The sequence below is a fragment of the Meriones unguiculatus genome, chromosome 7, assembly GCF_030254825.1.
Source record: "Meriones unguiculatus strain TT.TT164.6M chromosome 7, Bangor_MerUng_6.1, whole genome shotgun sequence".
Lineage (NCBI taxonomy): Eukaryota > Metazoa > Chordata > Mammalia > Rodentia > Muridae > Meriones > Meriones unguiculatus.
This window is the reverse complement of record NC_083355.1, coordinates 14,287,084-14,310,389: the sequence shown is the minus strand read 5'-3', so window position 1 is coordinate 14,310,389 and position 23,306 is coordinate 14,287,084. Positions and strand designations below refer to the sequence as shown.

The window sequence follows — 23,306 nt, the reverse complement described above, 5'->3', positions numbered from 1 at the left end:
TGCAGTCCAGCTCCGCTGGCTCTAGGCTCTGCTGTGCTCTTAGTGGTCAGTGCTTGCCACTTCTTCCAAGCAGTTCTTCACAGGACTGATACTGGATAGACTACTTCTCATCTCCTCTCCTTTTTCATGGTTCTGGGAACTAAACTTAGAACCTGTCTATTCTAGCCAGGTGCTCTACCATTGAGCCTTTGAAAGGTTCTCACTTTGTTTACAGCCTGTCTTTCGTGTGCCGTCACTGGTGGGTAGGACTTCCATTTCTCATGGTATTTGGTCCATAGTTCCTCTTACGTACCCCTTCATGGGTTTCTTGAGTTTAATGTGTCATGCATTTTCTCCTCTCGCTGAGTTCAGCTGAACACTCCGTGTTAATTTTTTTTAATTGCATTTATTTGCTGTTGTGGGTGCACGTGTGGGTGAGGCCAGAGGAAGACTTGCAGGAGTTGGTCCTTCTGCCTTGGGGTTGTCAGGGATAAACAGGTGACAAGCGCCTTCACCTGCGGAGCCCTCTGGTTCAGCTGAACCCTGGTCTCTGCAAAGCTGGAGTTTGCTCCTCTGTTGGCTGTGTGGTGAACTCGTGGTCACCTCTTGAGGCGGCTCAAGCCTCAGATGGAATGAGTCTTTCTGACCTTTGGTAACTTGTGCCTTGGCTCCACCGCTTACCTCCGAGATCCTGGAAAGCAGTGACCTCATGCGCCATCTCTGTGCTGAGGCTTTTAGCCTAAGACCTGCCCCTCTGGGAATGTGGGCTGGGTTGAAGTAATGCCCAGCTCGAACTTTGTCTAGTTTCTTTAAGGGTGTGAAAAAAAAAAGATCCTACACCATATGGACTTTGATTTTCTGCAGCGACAGAAGCAAGACTAAAGAGAGGCTGAAACTAGAAGGTTTAGATAGGAAACATTTCTGTTCGTTTGGTTAAAAAGTGGAATCTTATTTTTATTTGTGCTTTGTGGCATTGTTTCCCTAATAAAGAATTCGATCCTGGCTGCTGATAGTGGGTGTTTTAGCCTGGATCTTAGTAAAGACACCATAAAATCTATGTGTTAGACTTTACGCTGCCCTCAGCTGCTACTCGTCGCAGTGACAGGAGCCTCTCCCCTGGGCATTCAGCTGGGGGTTCAGGAGTGTGTGTACCTGAGTGTGTGTTCACTGCAGGCATGCAGGTACCCAAAGAAGCCATCGGATCTTCTGAAACGGCTACTAGAGATGGTAGTGAGTTGCCCAGGAGCTGAACCTGGGTCCTGGATCTGGGATCTGCACGAGCAGCAAGTGCTCTTAATTGCTGAGCCATCTCTCCAACCCTTCACTGAGTCTTTCAGTAACACACATTCTTTTCTCATGTTTAGGATTTTTGTCCCTGAGTCATGGAAGACAGAAGAGCTGAAAAGTCATGTGAACAAGCATGTGAGTCGCTGAAGAGGCAGGACTATGACATGGCCCTCCAGCACTGCACCGAGGCCCTGCTCTCTCTTGGCCAGTGCTCCATGGCAGACTTGACAGGGCCGTGTCCACTGGAGGTTGAGCGCATCAGGATCGAGAGTCTTCTTTACAGAATTGCCTCATTCCTGCAGTTGGTGAGTGAACACTGTGGTGCCGCAACGGAGAGCCATTGAGGTACCATAATTACAAGCACCATGTGCTGGACACTTTCCTCACAGGGCAGCAAATTTGGGCCTGAACAGATAAGAGTGAAACACTTGATGATTTCTGAACATCCTTAAAGGAAAACAGCTATATTTTTAAACTTTATGGCACTGATACATTTAATATGTGTTCATTGAGTACATGCTGTCTGCCACGGGCTGTCTAGGAACTTCACACATCCGCTGATAAAAGAGGCATCCTTTCTTGCTGCTGTCTAGTAGGGGATAGGCAGAACCAGTGGCTGTTGCAGGTAACTCCACTCTAGGTTGACAGCATGCTGAAAGGGGTGGGCTCAGGAGTGCCGGAGATGGGGTTTTTACCCAGGCCAGGCGAGGCCAGCCTACGGAAGGTGATGGGAAGGAGAAAAGGAGGTGAACCTTGTGGAAAGCTGGGAGAAAGGGAACAGGAAGACAGTGCAGGGACCCTGAGGCGGAGGCATCCCAGGCAAACCTGAGCAATAGCTGGCCTGGTGTGACTAGGGTAGGATGAGTGAGGGGGAGAGGGAAAAGGGTAGGGCCAGTGGGTCTTGTTGGGCCTTCTGGGTCATTCAAAGAAGGCCCTTATTCCGAGGGAGTTGGGGAGCTGCTACAGCAGCAGGAGCAGTGGTGGGACTTGATTTACCAGGAACATTAGACTGGTGTTCAAAATAGACTATTAAAAAAAAAAAGTGATGGGTGAGGTGGTGCATGCCCTTAGTCCCAGTGCTCAGGAGGAGAGACAGGAGGATCTCTGTGGGTTCAAGGCAAGCCTTGTTTACATGGTAAATTCCAGGACACCTAGGGCTGTGTAGAAAGACCCTGTCTCAAAAAACTAAAGGAAAGAAAAGGAAGGAAAATAGACTAAAGGGAATAAGAATGTATGCAAAGGGACGGTTTGGGACTGGCGGGATGACCCAGGACAGAGATGACAGAGACTCAGGGTTCAGCTTATAGATAGCAGTAACTGTAGAAGTTGAAGGCAGGAGCCTGTCTTCTGACACTCTGAGCGCAGGCAATGGGGGAACCCTGTCATGTGAAGTCACTTTCCCTGGCCTTTTCTTTGACTGAGCCCTTAGAAGAATAGGTTTTCCCTCAGCCATGGATAGAAGGCTATATCTAGGGAGCAGGTTTGTGAGCTTGGTTTTGGACCTTTGGTTTTGAGGTGTTATTGAGCCATCTGTCTGCAGATGAAGAGGGAGTGCAAGTGTGGAGTTTGGGAGAGAGAGATTAAGAGATGGTGGGGTACAGATGTTAGCATCCGGGCCTTGGCTCAGGGCACCAGGGAGAAGCCTGCAGAGCTGGTATGTGGTGTTGACAGGCTGGGAGAGGGAACACACAGAGCAGCTGAGGAGTAAAGGAGAGGTGGAAGAGCCACAGCCCACGCCGCTGTGTGGAGACAGCGAGATAGCATTCAGTGTGTCAGTGGCTGTCTCTAGAGAGGTGACAGTGTACCCAGTAAACGGGACAGGTCTGTACAGTGTGCACAGGTCTGTGGCCCACACTGCTGAGTGGGGGTCACTGGGGGCCAGGACCAGAGATGCTTCCTTACATCTGTCTGACTTACAGAGAATCTGAGAGAGTCAGGGAGGAGCTCCTGTTAGGCTTTTCCTTCCTCAGGCAGCCTTACTGTGTAGCCCTGGCTGGTCTGACCTCCAACGTGAGGTCCTCCCTGACATTCATGAAGCTTTTGCCGAACATGGGTGCTCTGGAAGAGCAGCCACTGCTTGTAACCACTCAGCTATCTCTCCAGGTCTCTCTATCACCAAAGACAAGTTTTTCTCTGTGTAGCCCTTGCTATTTTGGTATTTGTTCTCTAGACCAAGCTGGCTTCAAACTCAGAGAGCTGCCTGTCTCTGCCTCCCAAGTGCCAGGACTAAAGGGGTGTGCTCAGTCGGAAGTTTTTTTTTTTAAAGATCTATTTATTTATTTATTTATTTTGTATACAATGTTCTGTCTGCACGCCAGAAGAGGGCATCAGATCCCAGTATAGATGGTTGGGAGCCACCATATGGTTGCTGGGAATTGAACTCAGGATCTTTGGAGGAACAGCCAATGCTCTTAACCTCTGAGCCAGAATGTTTTTTGTTTTAAGTTGGGAAAACTAATAGTGTGTTTGCTTAGGAATGCTTCAGTAGAAAGGAAGCCATAGGTAGGTGTGGGAGAGCAGAGGAAGTCCTCAGGGATGCAGTTGATCAGTTTTAAAAAGAGATAGTCTCTGGGAATGGGTGTGAGGAGAGGCTGCCGGGAAGGAGTAGACACAGTGGGAATTCTCAGGGAAGCCTTGGCGGCGGAGGAGGAGGTGTGGGAGCGGGTGGTGCCCTGCTGACTGAGGTGCGGGAGGTGAGTATGCTGTGAGAGTGGGTGGGGGCACGCACGCTCTGGGGTGTGGTTCTTGTGTGGAGGAGGGGACCCCCGGAGAGCATGGGAATGGGCATCCCTGGGAGTGTTACACTGACAGCATTAGTACTTCCCCTCAGACGCCACCTCAGCGCCTCTGTGCTAACGGTTCTTAGAGTGGCCTTTGAAGTATGCCACTTTACCATGTGTCTTTTCTTTTCTTTCTGTAGAAAAACTACGGGCAAGCTGATGAAGATTGTAGGCATGGTATGTTAAAACACGGCCCTTTCTGATTTGAAGATTTTAAAACATTACTTAATTGAGCAAAGTTGTTTGTTTGTTTGTTTGTTTTTCGAGACAGTGTTTCTCTGTGTAGCCTTGGCTGTCCTGGACTCACTTTGTAGACCACGTTGGCCTTGAACTCACAGAGATCCGCCTGCCTCTGCCTCTGAGAGAGCTGGGATTACCGCGTGTACTACTGCGTGTGGCTTACTTGAGTGAAGTTTAAGTTTTGATTTTTTTAAAAATTTTTTACTTGCCAATTTCAGAAGCAATTATGTTAAAAGTCCTATCTTACTGTCTAGTGATTGGGTTGCTGTCTTTCCTGCTGTGACAGGCATGTAGCAGGTGAGCATGTGGGCATGAATGTTGACGTTGCTGTACCCATGAGCTCTTTCACCCTCGCCCCCTCAAGGAGCATTTGTAGTGAGTCCTTATAGTCTATGTCGTGTTTAAAAAAATGCAGCACAGGTTGATTAAAATGCTAAACCTAATATGTTAAAAACTATCTGTCTTTTTTTTTTTTTTTTTAACAAGTCAGAGTATTTTTTCTTAGAAGAATGGCTGGAATGCTATGGAGTCTCTTTCCTGTTTTCTTGCAGCCGGAAGTTGAGACCAATAAGATCCACATTCTCTGAGTGCTCATTGTATGGAAATCCTTTTCCTGGCCATTGCTGCATTTCAGTAGAATGAGTCCAGGAGCTTGGGGGTGAAGGGTTCAGTGTGCCTTCACATGCTTTCCTGCCGGCCTGTTTCACACAGCTCAGTGGCTTGGATTATGTAAATCACGTTTCATTAATCCAGAACTGGGGTTCAGGGTGAAGTATTTCACATGTTGAAAGTTTTTGTTGTTGTTGTTTGTTTGTTTCCTTATTTCTTTGTGTCAAAACTTAAAAAAAAAGAATTAAGTATTTATTTTACACATTACCAAGCCATGCTACATACTCCTGTGGTGGGTCCATGGACCATAATTTATACATTAACGGTGAGTGGCCTCTGTGAACCTTGCGATAGAACTGTAGGGGTTTGGGACTTAAATCCAAAATAGAAATATCCCTGTCCTCTTTGGACATTTCTAAAAGCCAGTAAGCAGACACAGTGCTGGAGAGACGCTATGCTTACTGGGCCTGCCTTTTACTGTACTGAGAAACAGACATGCCTCTATAATACATACTTTTTCCCTTTAGGAAGTGATTTTAGAAGGGGGCTGGAGATACGCCTGTGAGGGCGGGAGAGCGCTTGTTGCTTTCACAGAGGATCCAGGTTCCCAGCATTCACACGGTGGCTCACAACTTGTGTAACTCTAGTTCTAGGGGACCCAACACCCCTCTGACCTCTGTGGCTACAGGCACGAATGTGGGGCACATGTATACACGGAGGCAGAACACTCAATGCACATAAAATAAAGTAAAATGCCCTAAGAAACAAAAACACAAAAGAACTTGAACACGCTCATCAGAACGTTGCTTTTGCGCACTGCAGCACGGTTATCTGTGCATTAGTGTGAATGCAGTGGCCCCAGGTCGTGACAGATATTCCGTCAGGTGGACATTCCGGGACACAGTGTGTTGTTTCCCAAACTGATGAGCCTCCAGCAGGTTCCTGTTTGTTCTTTGTTACTATAAACCACCTGATAATAATAAAGATATCCCTGCTTATTGTTGCCCTTATTTTTCCACCTCGTATCAGAGTTGGCTTCCCAGGTTAAGGAGCATGTGAGCTTGATTTGTGTAGACACTGTTGTCTTAGAGTTTGAAGTGTGCTCACCCTTTACAACGTGGCTGGTTTGCCTGCACGCTCCCGAAATCCCCGAAGTTTTGAAGCTTTGCCTAGCTCATGTGTAAGAATTGTCCTGGCTGTTTGATTTTTTGCTTTCCCGGACTTTTGAGAATTGATAGTCTTCTCACCTGGGAAATGTATATGCAGAGGTCCCAGAAGATTGCATGATTTGTGAAAAAGTCAACTTTCAATTTTCTGTTTTACTTAGCTTTTTCACAAATACATATACATACACACATACACATACATATACATATAAGACAACATCTCTCTACATAGCCTTGGTTCTCCTGGCACTCACTGTGTAGACCCGGCTTGCCCAGCTACTTAGCATTTAAAAATTAGACACATTTTAAAACAGATGAATTCGATAGCCAGCACACAGGAGGCAGAGGCAAGAGGATCTCCAAGTTCACTGGCGTCCTGGTCTATAGAGTTTCAGGATAGCCAGGACTACGTAGGAAGACCTTGTCTCAGGACAGACAAACAAACCAAAACCCAGGTGAATTACCAGGATAAAAGTTGAGCTGTCAGGAGGATAAAGATGTTGTGGCGTGGCGACGCTGTGCTGTCGGTAGAGGGCATGTTGGAGATTGGTTCACCTCTGCTTCTACACTCATTTCTGGGATTCTGTCCCAAGTGAATAACACACATGAAGGAAGAAGTTGTATCCGAACTGGAGTTCACTGCGCTGTATCTTCATTCATCGTCTCTTTCCCTACTCCTTAGATGACGTGAAAGAAATTGGAACTGTCCCCCCCCCTTTGTTTTTGAGGCGGCGTTTCTCTGTGTTGCCCTGGCAGTCCTAGAACTTGCTCTGTAGACCAGGCTGCCCTTGAGCTCGGGGATCTGCCTGCCTCTAGCTCCCAGATGCTGGGACTAAAGTGTGTGCCACCACTGCCTGGTGGAAGTGGTCCTTTATGTGTGCATATATGTGAGCCTTATCCACAGAGATCAGAGGCTGACACTGTGTGTCCTTTATTTTTCTTATTTTGGGGACATGGTATTTCACTGAAGCCGGAGCTCATTGGCTGGCAAGGCTGCTGGCCAACAGGCTTGTGAAATCCATCTGTCTGCGCTTCTCTCAGCCCACCAGCTCTGCGGTTACAGACTTCCGCTGCACTCAGCTTTTACATGTGTGTTAGGGATCCGAAGTTTCCTACCCCTACTTATAAAATCTGTATAAAACACCTCTACAAAGTTGACCATTTCAAGTAGACATTAGACAGTATTGGTTAACATCACTCTTGTAGCTATAGAATTTGATTTTACATGTGCTTTTTCATTCTCAGTAATGTAATTTAGTGTAAGATAAATGCTGTGGCTAGACAGCCAGTTGACTAACAAGCAGGAGGAAGCTCTTGCTGGCTCCCTGCTGGTCTGTTACACTGCCTGCTGCACTGAGATGCTCCGAGGATAGGCCTGGAGAGCCGTCGGGAGTGCCCCAGACCAGTGCCTTTCGGCGTGCACTTTATACGGTATGATCCTCACCCTTCTGTTGTTGGGGCAGTTTGCATTTTTGGCAACTCACATGTGGTATGTGTGGGTGTGTGACTTTTAAAAATAAACAGCTAAAAAAAAATAAACAGCCAATTAGCCAAAGTACATTGAATTTGATACACTATGTTGTGTTGAATACTATTGCCAACAAGCATGTGACAGTGACCTTCAAATTTAATTCTTGACTTTTTTGAAATATCATAATATCAGTAAACCAAAAAGAAATTGTTGGGGCTGGAGAGATTGCTCAGAGGTTAAGAGCACTGGCTGCTTTTCCAGAGGTCCTGAGTTCAATTCCCAGCAACCACGTGGTGGCTCACAACCATCTGTAATGAGATCTGGTGCCCTCTTCTGGCATGTAGGCATATATGCAGGCAGAATACTGTATAAGTAACAAATAAATACATCTCAAAACAAACAAAAAAGCAATTGCTGTGTGTCCGTCCGTCCATCCATCCATCCATCCATCCATCCGTCTGTCTTTGGCTGGCCTGGCACTCCCTAGGTAGCCCAGGCTGGCCTAGAACTCAGAGATCCGAGTGCTTGGATTAGATGTGTACCACTATGCCTGTCTCTTACAAACGCACACGCACGCACGCACACACGCGCACACGCGCACACACACACACACACACACACACACACACTTAAAATCAACAGAGTTTATAACTTATTTAACAATCTAGGAAGTTTGCAGCCGTCAGCAGTTCTAGAGCAATTTTAAGAGCAATTCGGAATTTGGTAGTCTCTGTGCAGCTGTTAGCGTAGTGGACCTTGTGGGAAATGCACGCATACTTTTCAGGGCATGCGCAGAAGGATCTCTCTGTGCTCGACCTCACCCGCTTCATTCTCAGCAGTCTGAGCTGGCCCACCTAGCTTGGCCTTGACTGTTCCTGATGTTAGCGTGTGTTCTCTTTTTAGACTAAATTCATGACCCTCAGGAGAAATTGACATACGTGGTGTGAGGCCTTCACAGTCACCGTGGGCTTTCTCCTCTATCCATATGTCTAAAATTCGATTTTGACCCCACAGGAACTTTTAGAGCGGTGTGCTGGTGGGTGGGTACACAGGTAGTAACTGGCATCTGGAAGGAGAGTGTGGTGTTCCTCCTGAAATAATCCTTACGTTTATTTCTTACTCTGTCACGGGTTGTGGAGCCTGACCTCCTCCTCAGGCTCAGCTGTGAGTTCCTTTACCTGCTGAGCCATCTTGCTGGCTCAGTGTTTTGACATATTTTAAAGTCATTATAGCTGGTGAGCTAGCTACTTCTGAATGTTGCAGTATGTATCTCTAGAGACACCGAGGCTACTAGTGCATAGCCCCAGTATTTTGATAATCTAACAGAATTGACAGTGGGTATTTTAAATATTATCTAAGATCTGCTCCATGATCTGAATTACTTGGTTGCTCCTAAGGTACCTTTGTAGCTGCTTTGTTTAACTGGAACTCAACAAAGACTTTTAAAGTCTTCAAGGCAGAATTCAACTTTAGTTGATAGCTTTCGGTACCTCATAAAGATGGGGAAGTACCGGTACAAATCTCTGTTAGTGATGCGGCAGCCAGCAACCCTCCTAGGTGTCTGGTCTGTGCCCTAGGATTGACAGGTGACTGGACGAATCTCGGTGGGTTTCCTGAGAGAGGTGTCGACATCTTTAATGACCTTTCTTCTCAGAAGAGTTTCGGTTAAATATAGAGACACAATCCTGCACTTAAAATGATCCTTTTTATGGTGTTTTGGCTTTATGATGGTGGAAAAGCAGTCAGTATCTGGTAGAAGCTGTGCTTTGAATTTTGACCTTTTTCAGGGCTACTGATGTGTGGTCTGATGCTCTTATCACACTGAGTTATACCTCCCAGTTAGCCCAGAATCATGAGTCCAGACAACCAGCGCTCTGCAGCAAGGGTATTATGTTGGAAAAATTGGTGCTTTATTTCATTTTTTGGTTATGGTGACAGACCGTCTCCCGAGGGCCTTGTATTAGTCAATAATTAGTCTATAATTGAGCTATATTCTCACCCCTTAAAGGCACTTAAAATATTATTATTATTATTTTAAGACAGGGTTTCTCTGTGTAGCCCTGGCTGTCCTAAAACTCGCCCTGTAGACCAGGCTGGCTTCAAACTCACAGAGAGCCACCTGCCTCTGCCTCCCTAGTGCCTATTTTACTTATGTGTCTGTGTGTGGGTGTGTGAGATGAGTGCTGGCACCTGCGGAGCCTGGAGGAGGCTAACAAGCCCCCAGGAACTGGAGCTGCAGGCCATCGTGAGCTTCCATGTGGGGCAGGTAACCCAGCTGAGGTGCTCTGCAGGCGAGGATATGCTCTTACCCACTGAGTCATCTCTCAGCCTTTAAATGTACTTCAAAAAAGTTTTTTATTAGTATGTATTAATTACACATGGTAATGAGTTTTATGATAGCATCTTCACACATGTATCTAATGTATTTTGATCATATCTACCCCCATTACACTTTCTTCTCTTCTTCCCACTTCAGATCCTGTCCATCTTACTGACTGGTCCCTTTCCATGTATGTTCCTGTCCCCCTTACCCCACCCCCTTTTGGTTTACTCAGTGGGTTTAATTAGGGCCTACAGGCTCATGGGTGAGGAATTAACTTGCAGAAGCATGGGTAACTTTACCAGTTTGGAGAAAAGTTAAATGCACTTTCATTCTTTTTAATTTGCACTGAGTTTATCAGGTTGTGACAACATTGTAAGTCAAGGAGAATCTGTAGTATTTTTTAATGGTAATTAAAAGGCTTTGTCAGAAAAATATTTGGTTAATAGGATAATAGTGTTCAGTCACAGTATCTCAGGTCAGGCACTCTGAAATCCATTGTTTTATCTGATCGTGTTGTCTTCTCAGTTTTCTAGCTGTGGAAACAGGCTGTGTGTGATGGATCAGCCTGCTGAAGGCACACGGCCAGTTGTGGGCAGGACTGTGGCTTTGATGTGCGACTTTGTGATGGGAAGCCGTGTTGCTGTCTGGACCCACATCTGTTGTATGTCTGTACAGCAGGGTTTTACAGGCTTAACAACCGGGAACGGAACACAGAGAAAGAAAAGCAGTTCTTTTATCCTGGAAATAAAAAGCTGGAGGCTCTAAGTGATTTTTTATATTTGTTTTGTCATCTTCAGTTATGTATGTCTTGGTCAGTGTTGTAGTGAAGAGACACCAGGACCAAGGCTCCTCTTAGAGAAGAAAGCATTTAACTGAGGGCTGGCCTACAGTCTCAGAGCTTTAGCTCGTCATCAGCTGAGAGACGTGGTGGCACTCATCCTCCCACACCTAATCCTTCCGAATAGTGCTCCCCCCTGGTGCCCGAGTGTTCCGTCTGTGAGCCTGCAGGCGTCCTTTCTCAGGCCACCACAGTGCATACACAGAGGCCAGCAGTGCTGGATCTGTGCGGCTGGAGTAGCAGCCCGTTACCTGCTGCCTGACTGGGTGCTGGGAACCCAATGGTCCTCTGCAAGGTTGGGAAGTTAAGAAAAAGGTTTTGTTTTTGTTTTTGTTTTTGCTTTTGTTTTTCAAGAGAGGGTTTCTCTGTGTAGCCTTGGCTATCCTAGACTCACTCAGTAGACCAGGCTGACCTCGAATTCACAGAGATCTACCTGCCTCTGCCTCCCTGAGTGCTGGGATCACAGGCACGGGCACCACCACCCGTGGGCTAAGAGCAAGTATTTGTAATCCCTGAACCATCTCCTTGCAGCGGCGCTTGCTGTTTGTCTAGTGTGGCCATCTCCTGAACTACTGGGATTAGCCTTTCTTCATCCTCAGCAGCAGGGTTCCTGGCAGGGGTGGCCACACCTGGCTTTTAGGTGGGTGCTGGGGACTCAAACTCAGAGCTTCTTGCTGTCACAGCAGGTGTTCTCGCCTGCTGAGTTACTTTTCCAGCCATCTGTTAAAAAAGACATTTCCTAGACACAAAGCTTTTTTTCTCCAGTAGGAATTTAGAACTTACATCTTTCTATTTTCAAACAATTATAGGTTGATAAGTTTTAAGGAGAGGTTGAATGTATGCCCATGATGGTTTTGATTTACAGTACAATAGCAAAAGCAGTAAATTAGTTAGTGTTTTAGTATGAGTGTCCATAGGATGTGCCGTTTATCATGTGTTGATTCATGAAGCCACCCGCACACCAGCATACTGTTCTGTTACCATGAAGCCCTCACTTGTCTTGTCTCCACCCTCACTCTCCCCACCCCTCCTAGTCCCTGCCAAGCCCAGGTCACTCACTTCTCAGTCATGTGTCATCTTGCAGATGTAGTATTGTTTCCCTCAGTGCTCTTGAGATCAGTCTGAGCTGGGACTAGTTCAGTTTTGTTCTCTGCTAGGAATTGAAGGCTTTAAGGAATTAGGTTTTGGCTCTCAGTCTGACCCCCCCCCCAAGTATCTAATAAGATTATAAAAGTCATTTAAAATTTTCGGTTACATTTATTTGCATTTAATCTGCACTTGCATGTATGCGGAGGTAGAGGATAACGTGCGGGATACGGTTCTCCTCCACTGTGTGGGTCCTGAGGATCAGACTCAGGGATGTCAGATATGGCGGCAGCTCCTCTACCCACTGGGTAGCTTGCCAGCCCAATGTACAGGTCTTATATTTGAATTATAGAAGGCTAAGATAGGGGAAGTTTACTGTTTAAACCGAGGGCTAGTGTGTTGCTGCTTAGTGCAACTAGAAATAAGTTGAACTGAAGTGTTTGTTCAGGGCTTTTCCTAATTAAGCAACTGCAGTTATACATGAGTTTTCAGGTTTATTTTTGGAGACAAAGTCTTAGCAAGTTGCCTAGGTTGACATTGAACTTGCCAAGGGAGATCTTGAATTTAGGGTTCTCCTGCATTAGCCTCCAATGTAGATGCGGTTACAGGTCTGAGCCACTATGCTCAGTTGTGAGTGATATTGTAAAAGAAATCTCATGTCAGTGTTGACTGGACACTTGTTAGTGCCAACCTGATAGTAGTGTGTGTGTGTGTGTGTGTGTGTGTGTGTGTGTGTGTGTTGCTGGGGGTTAGATGCAGGGCTTGGTGAACGTTGAGTTAGTTCCACCATTGGGCTAGATCCTCAGTCCTGAAATTGTGTTTGTACCTAGGAGGAGATTTAAGGCAGCACACACCTTGCCTTGGGAAATCTCGGGAAATCTTGTGCCACAGTGACAAGGGAAACCCCTGGGGCAGACCTTTCTCCCGTCGGGCAGGCATGGTGAGAGGCAGCGAGTCTGCAGTCCTCGCTGAGCCGGCTAGTCAGAGCAGAGAAAAGCAAGTTCACCACGACACAGACGCCTGCCTGAGCCTGCCACTTGGAAAGCCTTCCCTTTTCTAGATTCAAAAGTTCCCATGGGGCCCTGCATCTCCAGATGCTGACTTTGAAACTGAAAAAGAGAGAATGGAGTTTCAGATAGAAAGCACAGTTTAAACTCTTCTTCAGAGAAAGCATCTTAATTTGTCGCAGCTTTCCATTCGGCTGACACCTCTGGAAGTCTGAGGTCTTTATTAAGGAGGGAGTTGAAGACACTAAGCCATGGACTCTTTCCCTGTTCATGCACACACAAGCTTTGTTTTTGTTTTTTGAGACAGGGTTTCTCTGTGTAGCCCTGGCTGTCCTGGAACTCACTCTGTAGTCCAGGCTGGCCTCAAACACAGAGCTCCACCTGCCTCTACCTCCTGAGTGCCAGGACTAAAGGTGTGTGCCACCACTGCCCAGCTCACACAGCTTGTTTTTGCATATCCTTTTAACAGTGCCTACAGAAAAACCTTTATTCAAGCCCATGCATGGCATCAGAGGCTTTTGTAGTGTTTCATAGAGTCCAGATTCAGGTTTGTATTCATGTTAATTGTGTTGTCAGCTTTTTCACACGTAGAATTATTTTCCATGTGCATGTAATGAGGCAGTTGAGGTGCACTGTGAGGTGCCGTTATTCACGTGTCACCTCCATGTGCTTGTGTGAAGGAAGCATCTACAGAGGACTGTGGTGGAAAGGGCATCCAATATCACAAGAGCTGCAGCCAGCCACTGTCCTCGCATGGGGGAACTGTGTTAGCAAAAGTGTCAGCAAGGATACTTGGTGAAGTATTTGCCACTGTGTTTGGGTAGGTCATAACTTTAGATATTATAACCAATGGCCGTTTCAGCTTCTAGCTAATAACTTGGTTTAGGCTGTCCACTCTTTGAGACTGTTTGATTTGTAATTTTTAAAAAATGGGTATGAGTGCTTTTTTCCTGCATGTATGACTGTGTACCATGTGCATGACTAGGGTGCATAGAGGTCAGAAGAGGGCATCTGATCCCCTGGAATTAGAGTTAGACATGGGTGTGAGCCATCATGTAGGTGATGGAAACTGAACTCTAGTCCTTTGGAGGAGCAGACACTGAGTGATTTTACTTGATGATCAGTCTTTCCACAAAGATTTTTCAGTTTTTGTGGGTTTTTTTCCCTTCCTTCCTTCCTTCCTTCCTTCCTTCCTTCCTTCCTTCCTTCCTTCCTCCCTTCCTCCCTTCCTCCCTTCCTCCCTTCCTCCCTTCCTCCCTCCCTTCCTCCCTTCCTCTCTCTCTCTTGCTCGCCTTATCCAGCCTGGTACTCAGTATATAGATCAGCCTTAAACACGCAGAGATCTGCCTGCCTCTGCCTCCAAAATGGTAGGATTAAAGGCGGTCGACACCATGCCAGCCACATTTTGTTTTTCTTTCTTTTTCTTTTCCCTCCTCCAAGACAGGATTTCTCTGTGTAATCCTGGCTGTTCTAGAACTCACTATGTAGACCAGGCTGTTGTTGAACTCAGAAATCTGCCTGCCTCTGCCTTCTGAGTGCTGGGATTAAAGGCGTGCACCACCACTGCCCAGCTCCACATTTGTGTTTTTCTAAATTAATTTTCTTTCATGTGCATGTGTGTATCTGTGTAAGTTTATGTGTGCCACCTGCGTGTAGGTTCCCACTGAGGCCAGGAAAAGGAATTGGATCCCCTGAATGTGAGCTGTCATGTGGGTTCTGGGAACCAAACCTGGGTCCTCTGCAAGAGTAGTAAGTGCTCTAAACTCCGAGTCATCTTCTCTCCAGCACCCTCTGTGTTCCTCTGTGTACAGCTGTCCTTTTCACCAGTCTTTATGAATCCATGTGTGCCAACTGAATTTACTGTAAAAAAAAAAGGCTAATATTTAGAAAGAGACTATGATTACTTATTTAAATTTGAGACAGGGTTTCGATACGTAGCTCTGGCTGGCCTAGAACATGCAGACTAGGCCGACTTTATAAACTTACAGATATCTACTTGCTGTGGCATTGTGTGGAGGTAGAGGTCAGAGGACAACATGTAGCAATTAGTTTTCCCTTTCACAGTATTGTTCCAGGGTGTAAAACAGTGTGTCAGTCTCGGTGGCAGGTACATTTACCTGCTGAGCTGTCTTTCCAGCCCTGGGAAGAGAGCATATATGTGTGTTATGTATGACATGTATGATATATGTATGTATATGTATATGTATATATAGTGTGTGTGTGCACGTGTGTTGTATGTATTTGTTCATGTGTGTTGTGTGTGTGCTTGGATTTGTGCCTGTGTGCATGTACACCTTTGGCATAGCACATGTTTATTATGGCAGTTGTCTGGAGGTTAGAGGACAGTCCCCCCCACCCCCTTTTTGGTTTTTCAAGACACAGTTTTTCTTTGTAATAGCTCTGGCTCAGAGGACAATTTGTAGGAGTTGGTTCTTTCCCTTCGTCATGTGAGTCTCTGGGACCAAACTCATGTCATCAGGCTTGGTGGAAGTCTTACTCCAGGGCCCTTAACTATTTTATATTATTTATTTTTATTTTACAAACATTGGTGTTGCTTGTGTGTGTGTCTGTGTGAGAGAGAGAGAGAGAGAGAGAGAGTGTGTGTGAGGGTGTTGGATCTCTGGAACAGGAGTTACAGACAGGTTTGAGCTGCCATGTGGGTGCTGGGACTTGAACCTGAGTCCTCTGGAAGAGCAGCCAGCGCTCTTGACTGCTGAGCCATCTCTCCAGTCCTGGTTTACTTATTTTTATTTTATATTTTTCCCCTTACTATGCAGCTCTGGCTGGTTGGAACTTGCTGTGTAGACCGGGCTGGCCTTAAACTCAGAGCTCTGCCTGAGTCTGCTTCCAGAGTATTAGAATTAACAGCATGTATCACCACACTCAGCTAGAGTATTACTTTTAAAATTTAAAAATAGAAATCTTTCTGGACCAAAGGCATAGTGAAATGAGTTGATGCACTTACTTCATGTACTGTTACATTTCTAATAATCTGGCAAGTGAAGACACTAACGTGGACAGCGTTGAAATGGCTGCGATGGAAACATACAGTATCAACTCTCATGCTTACAGAGGCTCCACCGTGTAAGATGTGGAAAATTAGCAGTGATTGGATAAAATGAGCAGGAAGTGAACACTGTTTAGATGCTGAGGTCATGGCAAACCTTTGTGTAGGGTTTTATTAGTGTTACAATGTTCATTGTGTGATGAAAATATCATAGTAGAGTGGTGGGGTACAGTCAGCACAGCCAGGCTAACCCATCTTGAAGATGCCTGCCGTCTATACTTCCAGCCATGTCTACTCCTGAGGGGACGCTGGCTTGGAAGTGGCTTACAGCCAGGTTCAATTCCTGGAGTGTTGTCTGTTAGTGAATTATTTTCTTGCAAAGATGCACAGATCTTCATGGCAGTTTAGACTATTACATTTACAAAGTCTTGCAAACAGACTAGACTGTGTAGTTCTGTGACTGTTGATTAGTATCTTACTAGTTTGAAGAAGGCTCTGTGTGTGTGTGTGTATGTGTGTGTGTATGTGTGTGTGTTTTGTTGTTTGTTTTCTTGAGATAGTGTTTCACTATGTAGACCAGGCTGTCCTCAGAGGTCTACTTACCTCTTTGCCTCTGCTGGGTTTAAAGGTGTATGCCATCACACCTGCCTGATAAGGACGTAACTTTTAATGCTTCTTTTTAAAAAGAAGATTTATATAGTTTACTTTTTATGTGTATGAGTGTTTTGCCTTCATATCTGCACCATGTACATGCTTAGTGATCGAGGAAGTCAGAAGAGGCTGTTAGCGCTCCTGGAGCTGGAGTTACAGATGGTTATTAGCCATCTTGTGGGTACTGGGAAGTGAATCCAGGTCCTCTGTAAGAGCAGCTAGTGCTCTTAATCGATGTGCCACCTCTCCAGCCCCCGAAGGCTAACTTTTAATTGCACAGAAATATCCAGCATTGCAATTTCTCCTTTCATTTTTTACCCTTCTTTGTCGTCTTCCGCCCCCTCATCCTCCATTCTTTTAACGTCAAACTCACTATGTAGGTGAAGATAACCTTGAACTCCTGATCCCTCTGCCTTCCATCTCCTTAGTGTCAGGATTAGATGTAGGTGCTACCAGTTCTGTGAAGTGCCAGCATTGAACTTTATGTGTGCTAGTCAAACTTCTGTCAATTGAGCTACATCCAGTCTGGGATTTGCAGTTTTTCTTAAACATTTTAATGGCACAGGGTTTGGTCAGCTAATAGCTTCAGTTTTAAAAGCCCTCATTTAACTTAATATAATATATTAAACAGTATTTTTTAGAAAAAACTTACTATAAAAATATCATTTTATGTGTATTTTGTGGGTGTGTGCATGTGGCATAGCACATGTGGAGGTCATAGGGAAACTTGTGGGAGTTGCATCTCTCCCACTGAGAGGTCCAGGGACTGAACTCAGGTCATGGGAATTCCATAGGAAGCATTTTTATGGCAAATGCTGTCTACATCTTAGCTGTAACCAGTTGGCTTCAGTCATCTCCTGCCTCTTGTTAGCTAGAGGTGCACACTGCCATTCCTCCGGTGCCTTTTAAGACCCCTCAACTACTTGTGTTCTTTCTGTGTAAGTGACAGTGATTCCACCGATGCGTGAGCGTGGTATTTTGAGGCATGTCTATAGTATGTAATATAGTGCACTTTTTAAATTGTATTTGGGGTTCCTTAAAGCCTTTTCCTTCCAACCCCCAACCCTAGGTAGGAGAGAGAAGCTTAGTGGGGAGAGGGGCCACTGACTCCTTTACTTCTCCTGGCTGTTAAGGGTCGAAGGGTTCTTTTTGGGGCAGTCTTCTCTAACACTGAAATGTTTTTTCTTTCTGTCTATCTTCAAGCCACCACACCATCCAACTCTGGTTTCTCCAAATTGCCACTTACCACAGGCTACCGCTGCACACCACACTTTATCTTTCTAGGCTCTCATATCCCTCAGAGTCCTAGACCTCGCTCCTCTCTGTGATGCGTGAGGCAGGCCATTACCAGTTGTCAAAGACCACACCCTGAACGAGACAATTATCAGCTGTGGACTAAAGCCCAAACTGAAATCTCACACTTGGGATTAAAACAAAAATATATTTACATAACGTAACTGAGTTTTTAAAGAAATCAAAACTTCCATTACAATAACTGGCATATCACCTATGCATTTGTCTTTTCCTGGTGTGGGATGGATTCAGGATCCTGCCTCCTTGCTTGTACACACTTCAGGGCTGATGTGGTTCTCCTGCTGGCCCCAGAACCCGACAGGTTTTTACCCAGCTGCCCACTGGAGCACTTTCGAGGACGTCTCCCTAGGTTTTGATGCCCGAAGTTATAGTAGGGTTCACTTGTTATTTGCTGTCTTCCTTCTTGTCCTTGCATGCATGTCTTAGGAAGAACCTGCTGTTCGTTCCTTCCTTCCTTCCTTCCTTCCTTCCTTCCTTCCTTCCTTCCTTCCTTCCTTCCCTCCCTCCCTCCCTCCCTCCCTCCCTCCCTCTCTCCCTCTCTCCCTCCCTCCCTCTCTCCCTTCCTCCCTCCTTCCTCCCTCCCTCCTCTACTTTCTTCTTCTTGTTGACTGGATTTCTCCCTGTAGCCTTGTCTGTCCTAGACTGTCTTTGTAGACTGAGTTGCCTTGAACTCATAGAGATCTGCCTGCCTCCGCCTCCCCGAGTGCTGGGATTACAACATCACACCCTGCTACTTTTGTCTTCTGTTTTGAGTGACTCTGTTAGTGTGTATAAAGCCACACTTAGGATATCTTACTATTGTAAACTGTATAAAATGTGTCTGAGTGCCCTGTGGCTAATGATGTATTTCTTCCTTGGCAGTGCTGGGGGAAGGACTGGCCAGGGGAGAGGGTGCCTTCCGGGCAGTGCTGTGCTGCATGCAGCTGAAAGGGAAGCTCCAGCCTGTGTCCTCCATCCTTGCCAAGTCACTGTCAGGGGAGTCTCTGGTACGTTGCTTGCTGAGCATGGGTTTGAATGCTTGCAAACTGACATGGTTGACTCCTCAGAGGAGGATGAGTTAAATAGGTGTATGTTTAGTGGACAGTGTAGTTCTGTCAGATGTCAAAGTTCATGAAAATCCCAAGGTTTTTTTTTTTGTGTGTGTGTGTGTGTGTGTTTTGTTTTTTTTTTCCTAGACAAGGTTTCTTTATGTATTCCAGGCTGTCCTGGAACTTGCTCTGTAGATCAGGCTGACCTCGAACTCTTAAGAGATCTACCTGCCTCTGCCTCTTGAGTGCTAGGATTAAAGGCATGTACCACCCAGCCCAATTATTTTTCTTAAAAGGTAGTGTTGAGCAAAGTCTGAAACCATTTTTGGGTTAAAATATTGGTGTATGTTTATTTCTTACAGAGTTCTTGTTATGGGTCTTGTGTTTTTGAGACTAGATCCTAACGTGGCCCTGGCTGGCCTCCAGCTCAGAGCCATTCTACTGCCTCAACCATGTTGGGATTGCATATGTGAGTCACCATACCTGGCTTCTTCATTTTTGTTCGTTTGAGACTTGGTCTCATTGTAGCCCAGGCTGGCCTTGAACTCACAGTCCTCTTGCCTCAGCCTTCCCGAGGCTGAGAACACGCGTGCAGCTATGCCTAGTCAGCATTAACGTCAACTATGTATAACATCTTTAGCTATGTTTAAACTAAGTAGTAATTACTTCTGAAATAGAAAATGTATATGTATAAGTTAATATTTATATTTGTGGAATTATCTAGTTATATTTAGACAATAATTTTTTAAATACATAAATTTTCTAATTTTTTTTTTTTTGCTGTAACCAAGTGCTCCATTTTGTAACTTTCATAGAGTTGATAATTTATAGGAATTTGGAAGAAAGAACTTTTTCCAGCAGTTGGTAGATGCTACAGGTCTTCTCCTGGTATTTTTAGGCATCAAAATGAAAATATTAAGAAGAAAATAGAAAGAATTTACCAGGCAGTGTAAATTCTTTGTCAGTTACGCTTTAAATTGATTAGGAGCTTGAAAATCAAGAAAATACAGGAATCAGGAAAGCATTCAGTATGTTACGAAGTGTAACATTATCGACCCCGTGGGTAATTTAGTCAACTTGTGAGGAATTACTGTGCAGTGAGCTGCTTCCTCAACCTGATGATCTGACTCCTAAGTGTGAGCACAGCAGAGATGCAGCTATGTATGTCCAGACAGGTGTCGAGATGCGCTTACTTCTTCTTTTCTCCTTTTGAGGCTGGGTCTCATTTCAGAGAAACTCCTTGCCTCCCTCTTGTGAGTGCTAGGATTACAGTCACCATACCTAGCAGGAGAAAGATGCTTGAAACAGGGTCTCTGTATGGACAGCCCAGGCTGACCTCAGGCTTGGGGTCCTCCCTGACCATGCAATAACAGCAGTCACAGGTGTGCCCAGCCTTAAAAGTGTTTCTCTCTGTAAGTTAATTATTTTACTGTTTACCTGCTGCATTTTTAAATTTAAAGCCAGTCAAAGGTAATTTGCTTTTAATTTCCAAATTTTCTGAAATTTGCATTTCAAAAATAAAAAAAAAAAAACAAAAACAAAAAACAAATCAGCTTCTTTAGACACTGCAGTGATTCTTTGGTTTTTCTAATTGTGGATAACCACCGAGTTCAGCATTTTGCACATACAGACAAACACATTAGCTCCAAGGGAGAGGAATAGTTTTAGATTTGCTTTTCTTATGTTTTGTTCCACAGTGATATCTTGGCAACCATTTTATGTAATTTAAAAAAATGTTTTACTTTTTGAGACATGGTTTCATGTAACCTTGGCTGGCCTGAACCCACTCAAATTCATGGAGACCCGCCTGCCTCTGCCTTCTGAGTGCAGAGTATTTTACATTCAGGTGAGTGTGGAATGTGTACTTAGCAGGAGTGACCTCGGAGTCCTCGTTCCTGTTATGCGTCTGTCCTTTTCCCAGGAGCAGTTAGTGTGGGGGAGGGGAGAGAGCTGTAGTGACACAGTTGAGCTGAGCTGGGAAGTAAAGAGCTGTAGTGACACATTGATGGTTTTCATCTTTGCAGAATGGCATGGTAACGAAAGATTTGACAAGACTCAAGACGCTTCTGACAGAAACAGAGGTGAGTCTGTTTCAGGGATCTCATTGAGCCAGTCAAACCCAGTGAGGTCAGTGAGCGTTCTGTGTTAGCATTTGGAACATTGTGGTAGTGTCAGCCAAGATGTGACGTAACTGGTTACCTCTGGTCAGGGATCATGCATCTGCCCTCCTCACATCTTCCTGGGAAAATCTCCCATACCTGGCTCTTATCCCAGAATCCTTTCTGCCTGCCAGATATCCCACCTCCTATTCTACCCTTTCCTATAGGCCATAGGTTTTTAGTTGACAGGTGAAGCAGCCATACAACACACAAGACATTCTCTCTACACTCAGCTTGTTTTCTCCTTCTGTGAAACTGGTTGGGTCCCACCCTCAAAACACAGCCTGTTCTCAGGTCTCCTCTGCATTCTAGGTCTTTCGTTCTGTCTATAGTTCTTTCTTTTCTTTCTCCTCCTCTTTTTCTTCACCTGCATAGATGCATGTGGTTTGTCTGTATGTGTAGTCACACATGGATGTGTGGGTGTGAGTGTACACATGCACGCACATTGGTGTGGAGGCCTGAGGTTGATGCCAGGTGTCTTCCTCAGTTACACTCTGTTGAGGCTGCGTCTCTCGCTGAACCCGGAGCATAGCAGTTCTGGCTAGTCAGCTCTCCAAGTGTCCCCGAGAACCCTGTCTCTGTCTCTGAGTGCTGTCATTGGAGAGGGCTCCAATGCCTCCTCCAATGACAGCCTCCCAGGCTTTCCTATGGGTTCTGGGGATCTGAACTCAGGTCTTCACATCTGCAGAGCAAGCTCCTCAAACACTGAGTCCCATCCCTCAGCTCCCATCCCTGTTATTCTTTTTAGTTATCTCTGGCCCCAAATAGACGGTACTTGGGAAATTTTAAGTTTTGATTATTTTGATTATCTCTTATACCATCCTTTCTGTGGGATAAGACATTGCCAGTTTCATCTTAATATGAAGTTTCCTCTCTCTGAGTTTGGAAGGCTGATGTCTGGGTAGCAAGAAACCCGGTGGCCCACTTGGAGAAGCAGGTGGCTCAAGTGCACCCAGGGCAGGCCATGGTTAGTTTTTGGAGTGCTGGAAACACAAGCAGGAAAAGGAGGGCCGGATACTGTTTTGGGGAGACCTTGGAGGCAGGAGTGTCCGAGCTGGGCCAGAGAAGTAAAGATCTACAGGGGAGTTGATACAGGTGAGGTTGGTAAATAGTCGGTTGGTTCAGGGAGAAGTAGGACAAGTGGCCGTGCAGTGGCATTTGGGAGGAGAGTGTGTGACAGTCAGGAGAGGAGTTCTAGATCGGCTTGGGCCAACTGGAGAGAGCTCAGGAGGGAAGAGTTCAGCCTGAGGCCGTCCAGTGGCTCGGCAGGAGTTTCTGGGCCCAGGTGGTAGAGGGCAAGAACTGACTCTTGGAAGTTGTGCTCTGATCTCTTACACTCTTGCTGTGCTGTGTGTGTCCATACACTTACACACGTATGAGATAGAGGAAGTGTAATAAAAATTGTGTAAAATTAAAAAGATTTCAGCTTGTGGCTGTCTTCAGGGGAGGAGGACTCCTTGAGGTGAAGACTGGAGAGGTTCAGGGTGGGGTGAAGTTGGTGAATTTTGTTTTGGACATTCTGTGGAGTGCTTAGGTGAGCCTCTGTGTGCTCAGCACGCGAGCGCTGTTCTGGTGATGGGACTGCGGAAGGGCGGCTGTGGGCTGCTAGTGATAGAGCGTCACATCACCAGCGGTGACCCACAGGTATGGCGTTGCAGCCCCACTAAGTGCTGCGAGGCCCTTGGTCGGCCAAGGTGAGCGCAAAGCTAAGTGTGTTTGAATAGTTGTCTTCTGAAGAGAGGAGACCCAGGCTTGCAGCCCACTGTGGAAGGAAGGCCTGTCCTAGGTGGACGAGGACTTGACAGGAAGTGTCAGGAAGGCTCTGGTTGCTAACACACCATAACTGGCAGGAGTGAAAGCCACCCTGTTGCTGGCTGGGTGGTTCTTTAGGTGGTAGGCTGGAGAGTGAAGCCAACACATGGATGGCAGGGCTCACTTCAGGGGGTTCATAATTTAGACATTTCTTCAGCTAACAGATTGCTTTTCCATTGTAGGGAGGGATCTGGCAAGCACTTTATTTTCATGCTTTTATAGAGAAAAAGAAAGATTTAAAAAAGGTGCCAGACTAGGCCAGCAGAGTGCAGCAGAGAGAGAGAGAGAGTGCCTACTCCAGCCTGAGTTCTGAAAAAAAAAAAAAAAAGAGGAAGCAAAAAAATGTTATTTGCTGCACATTGTTATTGAAAACTACCAAATAGATTTTTAATTCTTTAATATGTAAATATGTGCTTTATTATATTTGTGTAAATTATATTTAAGTATATACTACAAATAAAATATTTAAATATATTAAAGTATGTTAAATGTACTTTATTAATATGTAGAATCGGCTATTTACATATTTAAATACTGTGTGGGAGCTTT

General features: G+C 45.5%; 2 protein-coding genes across 5 annotated transcripts in view; one reads left to right on the top strand and one right to left on the bottom strand.

Annotated features, from left to right (window-relative positions):
• Nucleotides 1–23,306, top strand: part of Helz (helicase with zinc finger) — a 143,399-nt gene that overhangs the window by 24,636 nt on the left and 95,457 nt on the right. For all 4 annotated transcript variants that reach the window (XM_021640657.2, XM_060386514.1, XM_021640658.2 and 1 more), the window contains 4 exons: nucleotides 1,344–1,571; nucleotides 4,187–4,223; nucleotides 18,620–18,744; nucleotides 20,811–20,867. In XM_021640657.2, coding sequence (XP_021496332.1) covers nucleotides 1,362–1,571; nucleotides 4,187–4,223; nucleotides 18,620–18,744; nucleotides 20,811–20,867 — 429 coding nt within the window. In that variant the 5' untranslated portion in view covers nucleotides 1,344–1,361. The remainder of the gene's footprint in view (nucleotides 1–1,343; nucleotides 1,572–4,186; nucleotides 4,224–18,619; nucleotides 18,745–20,810; nucleotides 20,868–23,306) is intronic.
• Nucleotides 8,189–8,759, bottom strand: LOC110550659 (elongin-C-like). The gene is given in 3 exon segments (XM_060386185.1): nucleotides 8,189–8,294; nucleotides 8,296–8,521; nucleotides 8,711–8,759. Coding segments are annotated over 3 exon segments (381 nt in total).